The 18,541-nt window shown below is 35.0% G+C and overlaps 1 protein-coding gene across 2 annotated transcripts in view; it reads left to right on the plus strand.

The window, feature by feature from the left end:
- NUP107 (nucleoporin 107) overlaps positions 1 to 17,523 on the plus strand; it is a 42,613-nt gene extending 25,090 nt beyond the window's left edge. For both annotated transcript variants that reach the window (XM_068561597.1, XM_068561598.1), the window contains exons 14-28: positions 96 to 172; positions 2,063 to 2,122; positions 3,176 to 3,321; positions 3,449 to 3,497; positions 6,114 to 6,183; positions 6,504 to 6,622; positions 7,336 to 7,374; positions 7,677 to 7,827; positions 8,586 to 8,698; positions 9,615 to 9,717; positions 10,176 to 10,336; positions 10,996 to 11,121; positions 11,509 to 11,622; positions 16,692 to 16,859; positions 17,228 to 17,523. In XM_068561597.1, the coding sequence (XP_068417698.1) occupies positions 96 to 172; positions 2,063 to 2,122; positions 3,176 to 3,321; positions 3,449 to 3,497; positions 6,114 to 6,183; positions 6,504 to 6,622; positions 7,336 to 7,374; positions 7,677 to 7,827; positions 8,586 to 8,698; positions 9,615 to 9,717; positions 10,176 to 10,336; positions 10,996 to 11,121; positions 11,509 to 11,622; positions 16,692 to 16,859; positions 17,228 to 17,335 (1,604 nt within the window). In that variant the 3' untranslated portion in view covers positions 17,336 to 17,523. The remainder of the gene's footprint in view (positions 1 to 95; positions 173 to 2,062; positions 2,123 to 3,175; positions 3,322 to 3,448; positions 3,498 to 6,113; positions 6,184 to 6,503; positions 6,623 to 7,335; positions 7,375 to 7,676; positions 7,828 to 8,585; positions 8,699 to 9,614; positions 9,718 to 10,175; positions 10,337 to 10,995; positions 11,122 to 11,508; positions 11,623 to 16,691; positions 16,860 to 17,227) is intronic.
- The last annotated feature ends 1,018 nt before the right edge of the window (positions 17,524 to 18,541 follow it).

The raw sequence follows: 18,541 nt of genomic DNA on the forward strand, positions 1-18,541 counted from the left end.
CAATTTTGTGAAGTATAGCTTTTGTTTTTAGAAATTGTTGAAATTAGGAGATCTCATTTTAAACTATAAACTTTATTTCTTTTACTGTTTTATAGGAACAGAATTAGAACATGTTGAAGGGAATCCATATAGATGCATTTGGAAAATAAGTTGTTGGAGAATGGCAGAAGATGTAAGATATAATAAAATATTTACTGATACTGATTTTTACTCTTAATTCACTGAAGGCCTGCTGAAGATGCTATGAAATGTTGAGAGTAGTTTAAGACTAAAGTTCCTGTTTTCGAAGAACTTCCAATCAAATTGAAGAACAGGGCAGGCTTTACGAATCAGAGTTATTCAGACACACTGAGTACTAAGAATTAAGCACTGAAATAAGGCAAAAATACAAAAAAATGTAGCAAATGAAGTCACAGATTAAGCACTGGGCTGGCTTCCAAAGAGAGAGAATTGAATCGATCTTTTAAAAATTACTAGGATTTGAGTTGTTGGGCATGAAAAGCAGAGGAAGGAATTCTAAGTAGGATGCCTAGGTTGGGAAAACTCAAGGGAAGGTAGGTTTAGCAGGTTGGAGCAGAAGGCTCACAAGAGGAAATACAGTCAGTTCTGTCATGACACCACCTACGCATTCCTGAAAATCACTACCGCATGACAAATTGTGCAGAAAATCCACAGGGCTTTTAGGGAAAATGGAATTAAGAGCACAGTACTCAAAAACCACCAGTGACACATAAAAAGTTAAAAACTTAATAAAAACAGCACAGTGTCACACTGTTAAATAAACACATAAATGCTGCAATAAATATGGCAGTTTACCTTGAAAAAGAACTGGAGTTTGCTTGTGGAATGATGTGTCAGAGGGTTGCAGCTTGTGAGTTATTGAGAAGTGATAGAAGGAGGTTATCTGAAATGAAACAAAATTGTAACAGTTGATGTGGATGGATTTAGCTTATCATACACCTGGAGAGCTCAGGGAGCTGGTAGATGTTTGAGGAGTGTCAGTTTTGTGTATTTCCAAGTGGCTTGGTTCAGTTAGGTGTTATTTTCTGTATTCAGCTAATGTTTCTTGTGCACAAAATTGTGCATAAGGAAATGGGAAGTTTATATTACGTTCAAATCGTTCCTTGATATATCAGTTGCATTGGAACAAATTCACATTTTCAAAACAAGCATTGTAGCAGAACTGACTGTAATGGGAAGATGATTGAAAAAGGTAAATTAGGAGCCAGCAGTGGTGGTCCTCAAGTGCTGCTCTAAGGAATGGGAACTTTGTACCATAGATAGTGGTGAGCCATCAAAACCTTGAGGGCACATGACAGCAGTGCTTTAAGAAGATTAGCATGGCAGTGGAAAATAGGCTTAAAATTGAACGAATTAAAGACTGAGAAACTAGTTAGGAGCCTGTCAGAGTTATTCAGACACTAAGTAATAAGGGCCTGCCCTGGGTTAATATGGAGAGTAGAAAAGAAGGGAACAAAAATGGTCAGGACCAGAAACTGGAAATAACGCAGAGGAGGACTCAGTTGTATAGTGAGAGTCTGTGAAGTCTCTTGTTTGGATGATGAGAAAACAGGAAATGTCATTAATAGAATCCAGAAGTAAAATGGGATAATTTGATGAATATAATTAATTCTACTTAGGAATTTGATGCAAACGGATGCGTGACAGGCTCCAAGTGTGCCTTGTTTGGATGTTGTTCTTAGGTCAGTATCAGGTAGTATTAGGTATTTAGAAACTTAATAGGGGAAAACACCTATACAGATTCTATCTGGAATAAAATTTGACTGTAATAAATAATCAAAGCATCCATTAGATTTGAATTTGCTTTCACTCTGTATTTGAAATTTAGATATTTGACTTTCCAGGAAGATTTCAGCATTGGCTATATCAAACTAAGGGGTCCTTCCTTCTTATTCCCCAACTAGATCTTTTACTAAAGTTTAGAAACTGTCAGGTGAGTAAATAAGTTAATTTTAGAAGACACTACAGATTTCCAGATTATGAAAAAAGTTGACATACTAAGAAAAACAGTTCAATTTTATTTATATTCATTGTATTTCAGGAGCTTTTTAATAGATATGAGAGAGCAATTTATGCAGCTTTAAGTGGGAATCTGAAGCAGGTATGCAATTTATTTTAATAATTTTTTTTCTATGGAATGAAATCATATATATATGTCATATATATAACCATATATAATAATCGTATAAGCTTAAGCTACTAATAATAGCAGTGATAGAGATAATCATGAAATAGAATAGTAACTTGAGGTACTTAATGTGATGTATCTCATACACCAAATGATGTTTTATTTATTTATTTATTTATTTTAATCTTACTTTTTTTTTTTAAATTAATTTATTTATTTGGCTGCGCTGGGTCTTAGTTGTGGCACGTGGGATCTTCTTTGCCACATATGGGATCTTTAGTTGCGGCATGCAAACTCTAAGTTGCAGCTTGTGGGATCTATAGAGTTCCCTGACCAGGGATCAAACCTGGGGCCCCTGCATTGGGAGCGTGGAGTCTTAGCCACTGGACCACTAGGGAAGTCCCCCAAATGATGTTTTAATACATGAAATCAGATTTCAGTTTCTAAGAATTGTAAATTTAATTCCAATACACATTTATTGATGACTTATGGTTCCCATAGCTTTATCCAGAAGTATTCCACAAAGGCACAATGACTGTTTGAATTGTCTCACATGTGTGTGCGCTTCTCACAACTCCTACTACCCCCTACATTTTACAGCTGTTTTGAGGAATGTTACCATAATTAGTTGAAACACCATCTTATATCAGCATGGAAAATTGAGGCTATTGTGTACTCATCATGGAAAAAATCATAATAGTTCAGACTTCTTAGAAGATGTGGTTTGAGGGACTTCCCTGACGGTCCATTGGTTAAGACTCAGCTTCCACTGCAGGGGGCATGGGTTCAATCCCTGGTTGGGGAACTAAGACCCCTCACCTCATGCTGTGCAGTGCGGCCAAAAAAAAAAAAAGGAGATGTGGTTTGAGGGGTGGAGGGAGGAGGTTATTTTGGTATGATATTTTACAATCCACAATGTCCTATGTCATTATAGTGACTTTATAGTCCATATAAGTGGGTGTAACTGCTTTTCCTTTCTTTTTTGTTGACTATGTCTGCATGTTTCTGTTTTGGAATGGGGTAAAGCTGCTTCCTGTCTGTGACACCTGGGAAGACACAGTGTGGGCCTACTTTCGGGTGATGGTGGACAGTCTGGTAGAACAGGAGATCCGGACATCGGTAATAACTCTGGATGAAACTGAAGAACTCCCTAGAGAATATTTGGAAGCAAAGTGAGTGAGTTGGTTTGTTTTTCATCATGAGGATTTGTAGTATTCTCTGTGCAGTTTTATTTTGTAGTCTTTGTTCATATTATTTATTAGCGTTATTTTATCCCTTTCCTTGTTCTTTCTTTCAAAGTTGGACCTTAGAAAAGGTTTTTGAAGAACTTCAAGCTACTGATAAAAAGGTAAATATTAATATTTTAGGATAACTGGAATACGAAACTAAATGTTACATTGTTGTGCACTGTAGCTGAAAGGCACAAAAGTATGTCAAATCTTGTTATATTTTCCTTTCCTTACCTCTTATTCTTATAAGAGATATTCTTTAAAAAGAAAAAACTTAACTGCATATTTAAATGATACATCATTTCTGTTTATTTGGTTTAGGATTGGTTTCATCTAAATATATGTTATGCATGTAAGCTAATTTATCCCTTTCTTTTTGAAAAATTAAAATATATAATGGAAAATTAACAAGATTTTCTTTTCCTAGATCTCAAAATAATCTAGTATTTTTTAAAGTAATATTCTTAAAAATTTTTTTAAATAACCAAAGTATGTACTTGAAACAAAATAATCTAAAGGTGTGTAAGTAAGGCCTTTATAAAACTTCCTCCCAACCTCTTTATGGTTATTCTCATTCACTGAGATGACAAAACACTGATATGTATCCTACATATCCTTCTCCATAATCTTACAAATATATGTAGATAATGTAGATATTCCAGTATAGGATTTTGGTTTTTGAGGTTGTTTTTCACATCATTCTACCTACATTAGTCTACGGCACTTTTTTTCCCCCCATTTAATGATACTGTCTTTGAGTTAGTGGATATAGATTTAACTTAACCTAACTTATTATTTTTAATAGGTATATAATGTTCTATAGAATGACGTATCCTTTTTTTTAATCATTCCCCTTTTGGTGATATTTCGGTTGCTTCTAGCACTGCAGTGAACATTCTTGTTTATTTATTCTTATTTTTTTATGCTTGTCTACTAGTCCTGTTTCTTACAAGTTTCCTGAAAGCAGCAGGAATGTTGGGTTAAAGGGTATATGTATATTAAGTTAATTCCCTTGTTGTAGCAATTAATTCATACTCCTACAAGTAATTATTTAATGTGGCCATTTCCCTGCATTCTCACTAGTCCCAGATATCACAGTTTTTTTATTTTTTGCCAATCCATCAGATTAGGTGGGAAATAGAAACTCACTGTGCTTCTCGTATTTCTCTGTCTATTCATAAGGCTGAGCAAATTTTCCTATGTTTATTGACCATTTTTGAATTTCCTATTTAGAGCTTTCACCTATTTTTCTGTTGGATTTTATCTTTTCTTTATTATTGTATAAGAGCTCTTTGTATAGTAAAAAAAAAATGTAGTGCTTTCTCTATCAAGTGTTTTTTTTACCAGTCTGTTGTTTTGGAGGTTCCAATGAATGAAAATAAAACAAGAAAGTCAAGGAATAGATACACATTTAGAAACGGGGGAGCATTTACATATGATGAGAGTGTAAATCTAGAAACTCAAGATGCAGTAAGTTACTAGAATTAATAAGAGAATTTTTAAAGTATCTAAATTCAAGACAAAGTTATGAAAAAAATCATATCCTTTTTGTAATTGTTACAGCTAGTTAGAAAAGGATTTAGCTCCCTGCAAAAGTCCCATTTAAATTACTGACCAAAACTATAAGATACCCAGGAATAAAATTAACCAAGGGTTTGAGGACCTTCATAAAAAAAACTATAGAATCCTATTGAAAGACACAAATAAATAGATATACCACATTCCTGGATGAGGTGATTTGATATAAATATCAGTCATTCCAAAATTAACATTGAAACCTAATGCTTTGGGGCATTATTTCTGAACAGAAAATTTCCAAGTAGAAGAATAAGTGAGTATGGCGAGAAAAGAACAATAGTTAATAGGGTATTTGCCTTCCTCAATAATAAAACAATATAAAGATACAATAAAACAGTATAGAATTATCACAGGAATAAATAGATCATCGGAATATGAAAATCCATATTAGATTCAAATATATATGAGAACTTAATAGATGTAGATGACAGAGATGACGTTTCCTTTCAGAGGAAGAGGGATGGTTTATTTACATACATGGTATGGACATAATTGACTTTCCATCTGGAAGAAAACAAAGCTAGATCTCTGCTTCATGCCATGTATTAAAATCAGTTCCAGAGGGAGCAAACATTTGAATGTAAAAAAGAAAAAATGCTGGAAGAAAATCTAGACAAATAAAAATCAAAATATATTTGACCAAAAATATATGAATTATTTGCTTCAGAAAAAAATCCAACAGCAGGTTACTTGTAAATTTTTTCTGCTCAGCGCGTAATCGCTATTTTGATGGGTTTTGTTACTTTTGGTGCCATTTGCAGAAGAGAATACCCAAAGAATGCTTTCAAGAACCACTGTTTATGTTGAAGGAAATCTTACAGTTTATTTGATTTGGTCTCATGTGCCCTTCTTTTCTGGTTCACCATGGACTGCCAAGGAAAACTGTAGTAAAATATAAAAAAAGTTTCATAACATTCACAGAGATTAAATTGTTTTATTGCAATTCTCTGCTTTCAGAGATAATGTTCAGCCTTGAGTATATATTCCAAGGGCAGTATCTTTCTCATATTTTACTTTATTTTGGTCTCCTAAGACCCTTCATTTCCAGCTTTTTCTTTGTATATGTTCCTTCAAAAGTTGACATTTTTAGCTTACCAATGAGTACATACTGCAGAATGACCATAGTAGATTTATGGAAAATGTAAAAATTTTTTCAGAGAGTTCTGGAAGAGAATCAAGAACATTATCATATAGTTCAAAAATTCCTTATCCTGGGAGACATTGATGGTAAGATATATTTTATTTCACTTTGTATGAGTTCTTTGTTTTCTTTAGTAATTTTGTAAAAAGTTATCAAAACAGTGCATATGACTTACCACATTTTATCATCTCTATAAATATCAACCTATCTGAATACAACTATTTACTTAATTTTTAGAAAATAAAGTTTGAATTTAATCCAGAGTCTGTTTTATATGATGGTTCTTAACAATGAGATAGTGAACTGGTAGTGGTATAGGAATACAATAAATGTCCTTGGATAGTGTTTATATCTCTTCTTTTGATTTTTATCCCTATTGTTGCATCTTTGCTTTGATGGCTTATAGGTCTGATGGAGGAATTTAGCAAATGGCTTTCCAAAAGCAGAAGCAATCTACCTGGACACCTCCTTCGCTTCATGACTCACCTCATTTTGTTTTTCCGCACTCTGGGACTACAGACCAAAGTAAATAAAAATGAGCTGTTTACCGTTCTCTTCAAGACTGATGCTTTATACACCTATTGTCAGGAAAACATGCTACTTTTTGGTTGTTGTTTTCTGGAAATGATGACCACAGTCTCATATGGTCACTCGATGATAATTCACTGCAGGTTACTTGTTAGGGTTCTAATCTGTGGCTGCAGAATGCTGGTGGTTACCTGGTTTTTGGACAGTTTATAACTTTAATCCTCATCAGTACCCAACTCTAAATCAACCAACTAAGCTAACTGAACCAGACTAAGTTCTCTGAGATCTTAAACCTTTGTTTTCTTTTTTCTTTTTCTTCTGTCCTAAATGATTGGTAACATTTTGGTCAGAATACGTGTAGAAGGCAGAATGATACAGTAGTTGAAATCTTGGGTTTTGGAGTAAGAATCCTGGATTCACATTCTTACTCAGCAGCTTCTAGCTGTGTAATTCTGGGTAAATAAAACCTCCTTAGGTCTTAGTTTCTTCCTCTGTAAAATGTGAACAATAATAGTAACTACCCACAAAGAGTTAGGGTAAGGTAATACATGAACTTTGCTAAGCACTTAGTTATTGCATGTAGTTATTGCTCGGTGGTAAATATTAAAAGTCATTAAATCATTATAGCGGAATTTTTATTAGATATATTGCTGGTACACATAAGCAGTCGTATTTATAATTTAATAATTATATCTTTTTTTCCTATGAAGGAAGAAGTTTCCATTGAGGTTTTAAAGACATACATACAGGTAAACTTTGAGAAACCACAATTATATTCTTTTTTTTTTTTACCATTTTAATGAAAACAAAAATCAGAATGATAATATTTTAATATCTAGTGGCAGGAGAGTCATCAAAACCATAAAGGTCTTTTAATTGTCATAAATACTTTCTTTTGGAATTTAAAATTCTGTTTAGCAGCACAGATCTATATCTGTATGAGTCTCTCCTAAATATATTTGAAATTTTGAAGTGAACTTTTTAAAAAGCACTGTTGATCCTAGAACTTGTTTTATTATTGACATACTTTGATCCTTTTTTTGTTTTTTAGCTTTTAATAAATGAGAAACATACAAATCTCATAGCATTTTATGCCTGTCATTTGCCTCAAGACCTCGCTGTTGCCCAGTATGCATTATTTTTGGAAGGTGTTACAGAATTTGAACAGCGCCACCATTGCCTGGAGCTGGCTAAAGAAGCAGGTAAAAATGGTTGAGAACTTCATCTACTGGGCTTTGTAGGCAGATTATCATTTTGGCTTTAGTAACATTTAGCCTTCTAGTTTCTTTTTTTTTGTTTTGTTTTTTTTTTACATATTGAATAATATGTTTAAGTAGCTAAACTTTGCAAGTTCAAAGAGGAGCCTTCAAACACATTCTCTAGTTAGAGTCTTTTTTTTTTTTAATTTTATTTATTTATTTATTTATTTATGGCTGTGTTGGATCCTCATTTCTGTGCGAGGGCTCTCTCCAGTTGCGGCAAGCGGGGGCCACTCTTCATCACGGTGCGCGGGCCTCTCACTATCGTGGCCTCTCTTGTTGCGGAGCACAGGCTCCAGACACGCAGGCTCAGTAATTGTGGCTCACGGGCCCAGTTGCTCCGCGGCATGTGGGATCTTCCCAGACCAGGGCTTGAACCTGTGTCCCCTGCATTGGCAGGCAGCTTCTCAACCACTGCGCCACCAGGGAAGCCCTAGCCTTCTAGTTTTAAATCCTATTTCTCTTACGAGGTAAAAAAGGAATGAGGTTTTCAGTGAAATTCTGTTTTAGGAATGAAATAACCTATACTGTAACTTGTGTAAAATATCTTTTAATTTTGGCATTTTCTTTTATAATGTCTTTCATACTTTATATATTTTTAAAGAATTGTTATCCCAAATTTACCAAATCATTGTGACTGTTTAGAGGATATTAGTGTGAACGATTAATTCTTGTTTTTGTTTCTTCAAAAAATTCTTTAGATTTGGATATTGCAACTATAACAAAAACCGTAGTTGAGAATATTCGAAAGAAAGATAATGGTGAATTCAGTCATCATGACCTGGCCCCAGCCCTAGATACTGGCACTACTGAGGTAACATGAGGGGAAGAGAGAGGTGTGTTATGTAACTCATGATAATCCCTCATGTTATGCTTTTGTGAACTTCTACCTTAAAATACTCTGGCTTCTTTCTTTTTTTAAGAATTTTTCTTTGTCAGCCAAGTTTATAAAAATTGCCAGCAAACTTAAGGTCTTGTGTAAGGAATTGCTTAATAGTATTATGTTAAGGGAAGTTACTTTAATAGAAAAAACCTGAGCATTGGATTTTTGCTCATCAGATTATTCTAGATACTTGATCAGTCACTAACTTTTTTTTTTTTTTTTGGCTGAGTCGGGTCCTAGTTGCGGCACTCGGGATCTTTTCATTGTGGCGGGTGGGCCCGTCGTTTCGGCACGTGACCTCCTCTCTAGTTGTGACATGTGGGTTTTTTCTCTCTGTTTATGCCGTGTGGGCTCCAGAGCGCATGGGCTCTGTAGTTTGTGGCACACGGGCTCCCTCATTGAGGCACGTGGGCTTAGTTGCTCCGCGGCATGTGGGATCTTAGTTTCCTGCATTGGAAGGTGGATTCTTCACCACTGGACCACCAGGGAAGTCCCGATCAATCACCAACTTTTATGTAGCTTACTTATTCCTGTTTTCAGAAAAGAATAGAAAGTTTTATCTAGGAAAGAAAAAAATTTTAGAGTAGCACTTAAAGGAATACGTAATTAAGTTGGTGGGACATCACATATATAATTCCAGATTCACAGTCCAGTAAGTTTTTTCTATAATTTAATAGAGACCTATTAAATGTGAAAATAAACTAAGAAAAGCTATTTTCTTTCATTATTTTGTATAACCTGAGGGAAAATATTCACTAGAAGTACAGGCATAAGCTGGTTCTACTAATTTGCAGAATATCTTAGAAAAAACACAATTGACATTTCTTTTTTCCAATTAAATGAATAGGAGGACCGTTTAAAAATCGATGTAATTGACTGGTTGGTATTTGACCCATCACAGAGGGCGGAAGCACTAAAACAAGGCAATGCCATAATGAGGAAATTCTTGGGTATGCTGTATTTTTATATTCTTTTTTTTTTTAAGTTTTTGTTCTGTTTTAGAACTTTGTTGTTTGTTTTTCCAACCCTTCCAGTAGGGTAAGGTACAAAACAGCCACTGTTATGGCTGGTATTATGAAACAAAACATATTTAATAGTGACTTTTCATGTCCTACTCAATTTTGCATATAATCTCAAGGCTTTGAAAAAATTGAATTGCTTTTTTTTAAGACACAGAAAAGTATGTAAAAGTAACTGCATTTTAATGAATCCTTTTGTGACTGTTACATTGAAATAAGGAAAAGCCCAGCCATTAAGTAGAGAGATCACTCAGACCTTTAACAGAAGTACCTTGAGACCTGAAATGGTTACAGGTAGCTGTGAAAGTTGCAAACCAATAATTTGATTCCTTTAGAAACCATGACACAGAAATCCATATGTATTGAAAAACTGTATATCTTTTTCACAGCATCAAAGAAGCACGAAGCTGCAAAAGAAGTATTTGTGAAAATTCCTCAGGATTCAATAGCAGAAATCTATAACCAGTGGGAGGAACAAGGAATGGAGAGCCCACTTCCTGCTGAAGATGATAACGCTATCCGAGAACATTTGTGCATTAGAGCTTACTTGGTGAGATTGTAAAAACCACAAAACCTTTCTTTATGATGACTTTCCTGATTCACTCTCAGACCTTGAACTGTTTTTCCAGAAGTGGTGATTGACTTATTATCTTAGCTCCCTTGCGACTGTGGGACTGACTGATCCATAAGAACTTTGAAGACAAGACCTGATCTTCATTTGCATGAGCCTCTAATCAGTGCTAACCAACTAAGAACATTTCACATGGTAGATAGTGTGTGTGATGTCTGAAACGTATGTTTTCTTAAGATTCTTTGAATGCTTCTCTCAACTTTAACATTTCTGCTTTTGGCAATAACTGAAAAAAGCAAGATATTCTGTATTGTGACTAAAATAACAACATACTCATTCAAAATTCATTCAACAAATAATGAAGTGATTGGCTAGGTTCTAGGACTAATTCTGGATGTCTTTCTATCCTTGCCCTCTAGAAGCTAATAGGCTCGTCAAGAAGACAGACAAGTAAACATGTGAACATCACAAACAAAACACTTACCGTGATTTTTTTTTTTTGTATAAAAAAGAAATATTAAACGATTTTATTTCTTGCTACTGAAAAATTATTTCTAAGAACCAAATTTTCAAAAACTTTGTTGAACATATGTGAACAGTTTTTTTTTTGTATTTCTCTATTTTATTTTGCATTTTAGGAAGCCCATGAAACCTTTAATGAGTGGTTTAAGCATATGAATTCAGCTCCACAAAAACCTACTTTGACACCTCAAGCAACTTTTACTGAGAAAGTGGCTCATGAACACAAAGAAAAGAAATATGAAGTAAGTTGAATGTAGATGAGACATGTCTTTTGCATCTCAAAAATACATGTCATATATTTAAAGAGATCATTTTTTCAGCAGTTATATTCCTATTATAACAAGTGATCTTCCTTATTACTGTTCTACTTTGAAAAAAAGCCATCCTTTTAGTTACTTTTCTGTAGATAATTAACCAAACATGAAACATACCTTCAGGTGACAATAGTGCTCATTTACATGGTTAACATTTTAGTGTTTTATTGAACTGCAGTCCATCGATGTTTGTTTTTATATTTGGCTTACTGAATGTCAACTATTTAGAATGATGTTCCATATATGTATATTCCTGTCTGTACTTTACAGATACATTATAGTCTGTTATATATCTACCTTATGTTTGTTTTGCAGATGGATTATGGTATTTGGAAAGGGCATTTGGATGCTCTAACTGCTGATGTGAAGGAGAAAATGTACAATGTCTTGTTGTTTGTTGATGGAGGGTGGATGGTGGATGTTAGAGAGGTAAGCTGTGTGCATTGTTTATAGCTACAAGCAAAAACAATGTCTTTTTTTAAAAGTTTTTTGAATAGGAGCAGCTACAGATCTTATATAACCTTTGTACTTATAACTAAACATCCCATAATTTAACCTGAAATACTAGTTAGGGAATATAGGAATGTTTGACTCTTGGGTAAACTATTTTTCCATATTTAATATGTTCACTCAGGATAGTAAAATCTAATTTTTAAAAAAATATTTATTTATGTATTTATTTGATTGTGCTGGGTCTTAGTTGCAGCAGGTGGGCTCCTTAGTTGCAGCATGTGAACTCCTAGTTGCAGCATGCATGGGGGATCTAGTTCCCTGACCAGGAATCGAACCTAGGCCCCCTGTATTGGGAGCGTGGAGTCTTAACCACTGTGCCACCAGGGAAGTCCCAAATCTAATTTTTTAAAGTTCTGGACCTAAAAATTAATTATATATGTATTCAACTCAATTTATGGATATGAAGATAAGTCTAGTAGAATGAGTAAGACATATATAAAGCAGTGGTTTTCACCTCTGAGCTGTCTATTTAAATGATCTGGAAAACTTTTAAAAAATACTGGTTTGGTTCCACTAGTGGTTACCACTAGTGGGGAGCGGGGAGGGAGGGGCAACATAGGGGTTGCGGGGTGGGGGAGGTAGGAACTATTGGGTGTAAGATAGTCTACAAGGACATATTGTACAGTATGGGGAATATAGCCAGTATTTTGTAATATCTGTAAATGGAATGTTGCCTTTAAAAATTGTATTTAAAAAAATTTTTTTTAAAGAGTCCTGAAAAGACATAACAATTAAATGTAGTACGTGATCCTAAACTGGCTCCTGCATTGGAGGAAGAAAGATGCTATAAAGGAGAGTGTTGAGTCAGTGATGTTAAGGTATTACGTCACTGTTAAATTTCCTGACGTCGTTAACTGCATTGTGATTATATTAGAAAAACTTCTCTTTATTAGGAAGTAAACACTGAAGTATTTAGAGGTAAGGGAACATGATTATGCAGCTTGCCCTCAAAGGGTTAAAAAAATGTGTATTTATAGATACACATACAGATGCAAATCATAAAGCAAACAGGGCAAAGACTGAACAAAGGGTGAGGGTATTGAGATATTCTTTGTACTATTGTTGTAATTTAGTTTGTTTGAAATGATTTTCAAATAAAATATATTTTTAAATACTAAAAAAAAATACCGGGTTCCACTTCCAGAGATTCTGGGTTAATTGGTCTCAGATAGGGCTGGCTGGCTTTTTCTTTTTTTTTAATTACCTGGAGAGCTTTAATGTGTAGCCTGGGTTGAGAAACCAGTTACAGAAGTACTAAGTGCCATAAGAAAAGCACAGATGAAGCATTTTGTGAGTTTAGGAAAAGAAAAGGTTCCTGCTACCTGGAAGAGATCTGGACAGAATGCTTGAAAGGTGTAGCATTTGACTGAACCTTGAACAAATTGGGTAAATTTGGATGAGCTGAGGTGGGAGAAAGGAAGGATGCTGCAGGTAATAATGGTGTGAGGGAAAGGCATTGAGGCTTGCTCATGGGGCATGACAGAAACAGGGAGTAACTCAGTTTTACCTCTGCAGACCTGATGATCTGTCCAAGGATTGTAAATGCTGGATTCTTGGATATTAGGTATATTATTTTGAACAGAAAAATCACAGGAGTATGTTTGGTATCTTTCCTTCTGCATTCCCTGAATCTTAGTATAGTCACTCCTTTTTTACACTTGATCTTAGCCAAAAGGCTGAGAAGCGATCATCACTCCTTTTTTATTGTTTGTTTTTGTTTGGTTTTTGCTACTACATTTTTCTAGTTCCTCTGGCTTCCCTTTTTTGACCAGAAGCAAAAACATTAGGGACAGGAGGCTAGATTTGAGCCCCTATTTGCTACTATTCCTGATAGAGTAACTCTGCTGGCTTCATAAATAGTTTTGAACCTTTAGCAGGTTCCTTGGGTTTTCTCTTCTATTTCATGCTGCTGCTCACGAAGATAAAATTTTAGTGTTGCAAAATGCTAATTAAATGGTATTTAAGGTTTGAAAGGACTTGATGCCTTATTTATACATAAATCTTTGTTATTCTAATAATTAATCTTAGATTAGGGACTTCCCTGGTGGTGCAGTGGTTGAGACTCCGCGCTTCCAATGCAGGGGGCCCAGGTTCGATCCCTGGTCAGGGAACTAGATCCCACATGCATGCCACAACGAAGAGTTCACATGCCACAACTAAGGAGCCTGCCTGCTGCAACTAAGACCCGGAGCAACCAAATAAATAAATTAAAAAAAAAGATAGTGAAAGTCACAAAACAGGCACTCTGGAGTGTTTTAAAAATAGAGTAGGAGTGGAAGGCTATGAATGATACCATTTTGTTTTACCAAACATTTAAAAATCAATATTCAGTCTCATTCACTTCTTCAAATCTAGTCCAAACAAGAAGAGGTTTCTTGAACAATCAAATGATAAATAATGATATTTTGAGTTGAGTTTAGCTTAATACTCTTACATACTCAGCAAAGCAGGAAATTATTCAGGGCTCCTGATAGCACTTATATCACTTGTATAAAAATTAGGAAATGGTATCCATTGTCTTACACAGATAGATTCCATGCCAAGTGCACATGACCTGTAGACTGGAGCATGGATTAGATTTCAGCCCCCACTCACTCACCTGGCTAGCACCACGTGCAAGGCACAGCTGTTCAACAAAGCCCCGGCCTTATATGCTGACTCTTACATCTGTACCTCACTTTTTACATAACTGCAGAACGGGCCCATTCGTGTTGGAGGCTGGTGGCACACAGGGATGGCAGGGGGAATGGAGGAGGCAGCTCATCTTTACCTACTTTTCGCCACCTCTGCCTCAACCACATTCTAGTTGAAGCCTCAACTGTCTTTCCCTTGCTTCCACTCTTCCTTACGCAGTCCCTTCCTCATATAGATCAGCTAGTAATCCTTTTAAAATCAAAGAGGTATGACTCTCCTACTCAGACCCTTCTGATGGCTTCTCATTACACTTTGAATAAAACCCAGAGTTCTTTTCTTGACCTACAAGATTACACATCCGCTGGGCCTTGACTGCCTCCCCAGTCTTGCATCCTACTGCTCTCCCCTCACTTTGTTCTGGCCTTCTGGCCTCTTTGCCGTTCTTCTGCCTAGAGTGCTCTTTCCCCCAGATATCTGCATGGATGGCTTCCTTACGTCCTTCAGCAGTCTGCTCCAGCGTCATCTCTCTTTAGAGACCCTGCCCCACCCCCAAACCCCCTATCCTAAATAGGACATATACATATATGCACATATATGTACATCAACACATATCAGTTAATGAGCTTTTCTCACATATAAAGCACTACACGTCCCTGATGGAAAGAATCTTTTTGTTTTATATATTTACAGGATTTTTCAAATTTTTCAAATTTACAGGATTTTTTATTCAGATGAGAAAAATATCATAGGTTGTAGCAGAGCAATTTATTCCCTTTTCCTTGTGGCAAATTGGTGGGCCCATCAGGCATGATTCTGGTTGGTTGATGGTTGATAGCAGCCAACCCACCTGTAGTCAGCAGAAGAGAAATCGCCTGTAGTCAGCAGAAGAGATCACACCCTAATATTTGGCAGCAACAGGATTTCGGAGAGGCAGGTGCCAGAATCCATCCTATGAAACGAGGTTATCAGTAAGCAGGTGGAAAGGAGTCTAGGGGCCAGGGGTACTTTGCTTCTTTAGCATAAGGGGAAAGAGTACATTGGAGTACAAATGGAGTGACCCAGAAAGAAGCAGTCTTCTTATTCTTACTAGGCCCCTAGTAGGATTCACTAATATGAATTATGAGTAAGACCTTGAGGTGTTTTAAATCCACCTCTGAAGGTAGTAAGTTCCTATTTGAGAAAATAAATGAAGGTGCTTTCCCTTTTAAAGCTAAGAAAATACAAAGCATGCGTTTTAATATTTGCTTCTATGTATCTATATCTCAAAACAGGACAAAAAGATTGACACTAATTTTTCATATGTGTGGAAACCTGACCTATGTCAGATTTAGTACAATTTTTCCTTGGTATAATTTCCAGATTACATTCTGTTGCTTCACACCTCCACTTACATCTACCTTTGAAAATGTTTTAGCAATTTAATATTATAGTCTCTCACATGAAGAGATTTTTAGTGGTTAATATAATTGTCATAAGGAAAAAATTTTTAATTAATTAGGTGTCTTATTAGGCTTTTCAAAGGACCAGTTGGTATTTTTGCTTGTCCTGTTTTCTGTTTTGTTTTACACTATGAGTCCTATAGATTTCCTTCTAATTTTTAAGATTATTTCAGAAATTCTATTGTGGTTGGGTACCTTTTTATTATTTTAATTATTTTAGTTTTCAATTTTTTATAAGAAAATGTAGTGGGCATAAAAGATCTGTTCTTTTTTCTGCACTCTTAGTACCCACAAAATTTTTTAGAAAGATCCCTGTATAGTTATAAAGAAATGCTCACTGTTTTCTCTACAGTGTTTTCCTCATGTATCTGTTAGTTCTGTCCCATGCAAATCTTCAGATTCTTTAAATTTTTCTATTTTTAATAAATTATACAAAGACATCATAAATTCATTCTCTGTTTAAAGAAACAAAATATGTGCAATGAAGTTGTCCTCCCTGTGCCCCTCTCCCCTCATCCTGATCCTTCTTCCCAGCAGGAGTCACTGCTGTTGGTATGAAAAGCCCTCTCAGTCCTCCTGGTATCTGTCTGTACTTCCTTCTGTATATATCCAGGGGAACGGTTGTTATTTTCTGTTCTGATTTTTGCTCTAGTTTCTAACTTTTTCCTTTTATGCATGTTTTTTTTAAGACATAGTACAAATTCAGAAGCATTCTGTTTTCATTATCAGACTTCTGACTTCTCTGAAGATACCATGATAGAAACCCTGCCTTGTTTTATTTTTAATTAGCATGATAAGCTTTACAGAAACACTTTAGCTTTTACCTGTTGCTTTTTGGTTTGATTCATTGACTTTTTTGTAAGGGTATTTAGCTTAAAGTTGTTAGAATGACTACTTGATGTCTGTCTGTAGGATGCTGAGGAAGACCATGAAAGAACATATCAAATGGTTTTACTGAGAAAGCTTTGTCTGCCAATGTTGTGTTTTCTGCTTCACACCATATTGCATAGTACTGGTCAGTATCAGGAATGCCTGCAGTTAGCGGATATGGTATCCTCTGAGCGCCACAAGCTGTATCTGGTAAGTTCTAGAGCATTTGCACTTTTAAATTTTAGTGATTTGATAACCTCTGTAATAATATTTAAGTTTGTGAGATGTGTTTATATTCTTTAGATGTTCTTAGATTTTCTTAAAGTAGGGATCCAGTTTTAATGTTTGTGCTTTTTTATCCAAAATATGTATACATTTCTAAGCAGTTAGAAGTATATAGACTGGTCCAGAGAAGTAGCTTTGAAGTCCTGGGCTATCCTAATATACTGGCCTCTGGCTACATAAATCTTAAAGAGGAATTTCTTCTTGCATTAAGCTAATCAGGTTGATTAGGTGACTGTAAATTCACACTCTTTTTTGTTCTCATTCTTAACATTTTTCTCTTTTTTAAAAATCAGGTGTTTTCTAAGGAAGAACTAAGGAAATTGCTACAGAAGTTAAGAGAATCCTCTCTAATGCTCCTAGACCAGGGACTTGATCCATTAGGATATGAAATTCAGTCATAATTCGTCTGCTCTTTGTAATCTCAATAATTTCCATGATAAATGGAAGTTTTTCTGTAAAATATATATATTTGTAATTACTGGGTTTTTTCTTTTGCCTTATGGGGAAAATGTTTATGAAATTTAGGCATTGAATTTTGTACTTTTAAGAATATTATGGTGACACTTTGAAAATTTAATGTATTATATAATTCCCTGTGTTTATTAATAAAACTATATAAAAACTAAAATTTTCTGTTTGTATGAATTCCAGGAACGTCCCTCTATTATGTAATAAGAAATTAAATTTCCTGTTATCCTACTTTTTCCCTGTGATCATAAGTACTCTGAAATCTTAAAATAAAGAGGATGGAAACTAGATACATTTTTAAGCCAGGTATATAAGTCCTCATCATAAAATTTGGTGTTTTTTAAATATTACAGTTAATTAGATGGACATAGCAAGAATGTTTTCTAAAATAATATTATGCTATTGTTTCTTTTATTTTGAAGACATTTCTCATTTATTAACTCATTCAGCAAACCTGCTCTAAAATAAGTTGGAGCATGTAAAGACTTAGAATAGTATCTGGCACACAGCAAGCAGTGAATAAATTGGGGAATACACAGTGAGTAAGATCTCATCTAGCCCTTCCAGTAGGGGAAATACAATAAATATATTTTTAAATGCCATTTTAAAATACAAGTAATCCAAGCAGGAAGAAACTATTTCCAGCTAAGAGGTTTCTGAGGAAGTAGCATTTGAGCTGGGGTCTGGGCAATGCACTGAATTTGCAAAGACAGAGATAAAAGCACAAGAAGGGTGGGGCACTACAGATTAGGAAATCAGTATGAGCAAGGCCTACAAATGGTAAATGCATGTTTATGAATCAGCATTTATGTTGAATTGACTAGAGTGTAGGACTTATAAATGGGAGATGACCAAAAGAGAGAATGTGACTCTAAGAGAAAACATGATGTAAATGGATTATAAACCTGAATATAAACGCTACAACCATAAAACCTTTAAGAAAAATAGAGAAAATCTTTGGGACCCAAGGGTAGGTAAAGATTTCCTGTACAAGAGACAGAAAGCAATTACCATAAAGGAAAAAACTGATTACTTAGACCATCAAAATATAAAACTCTGCTCTTCAAATACATTAAGAAAATAAGTAAGCCACAGACTGGGAGAAAATATTTGCAGAAGGATAACTGACCAGAAAAACT

This window comes from Eschrichtius robustus, chromosome 13 (assembly GCF_028021215.1).
Source record: "Eschrichtius robustus isolate mEscRob2 chromosome 13, mEscRob2.pri, whole genome shotgun sequence".
NCBI classification, from domain to species: Eukaryota; Metazoa; Chordata; class Mammalia; order Artiodactyla; family Eschrichtiidae; genus Eschrichtius; species Eschrichtius robustus.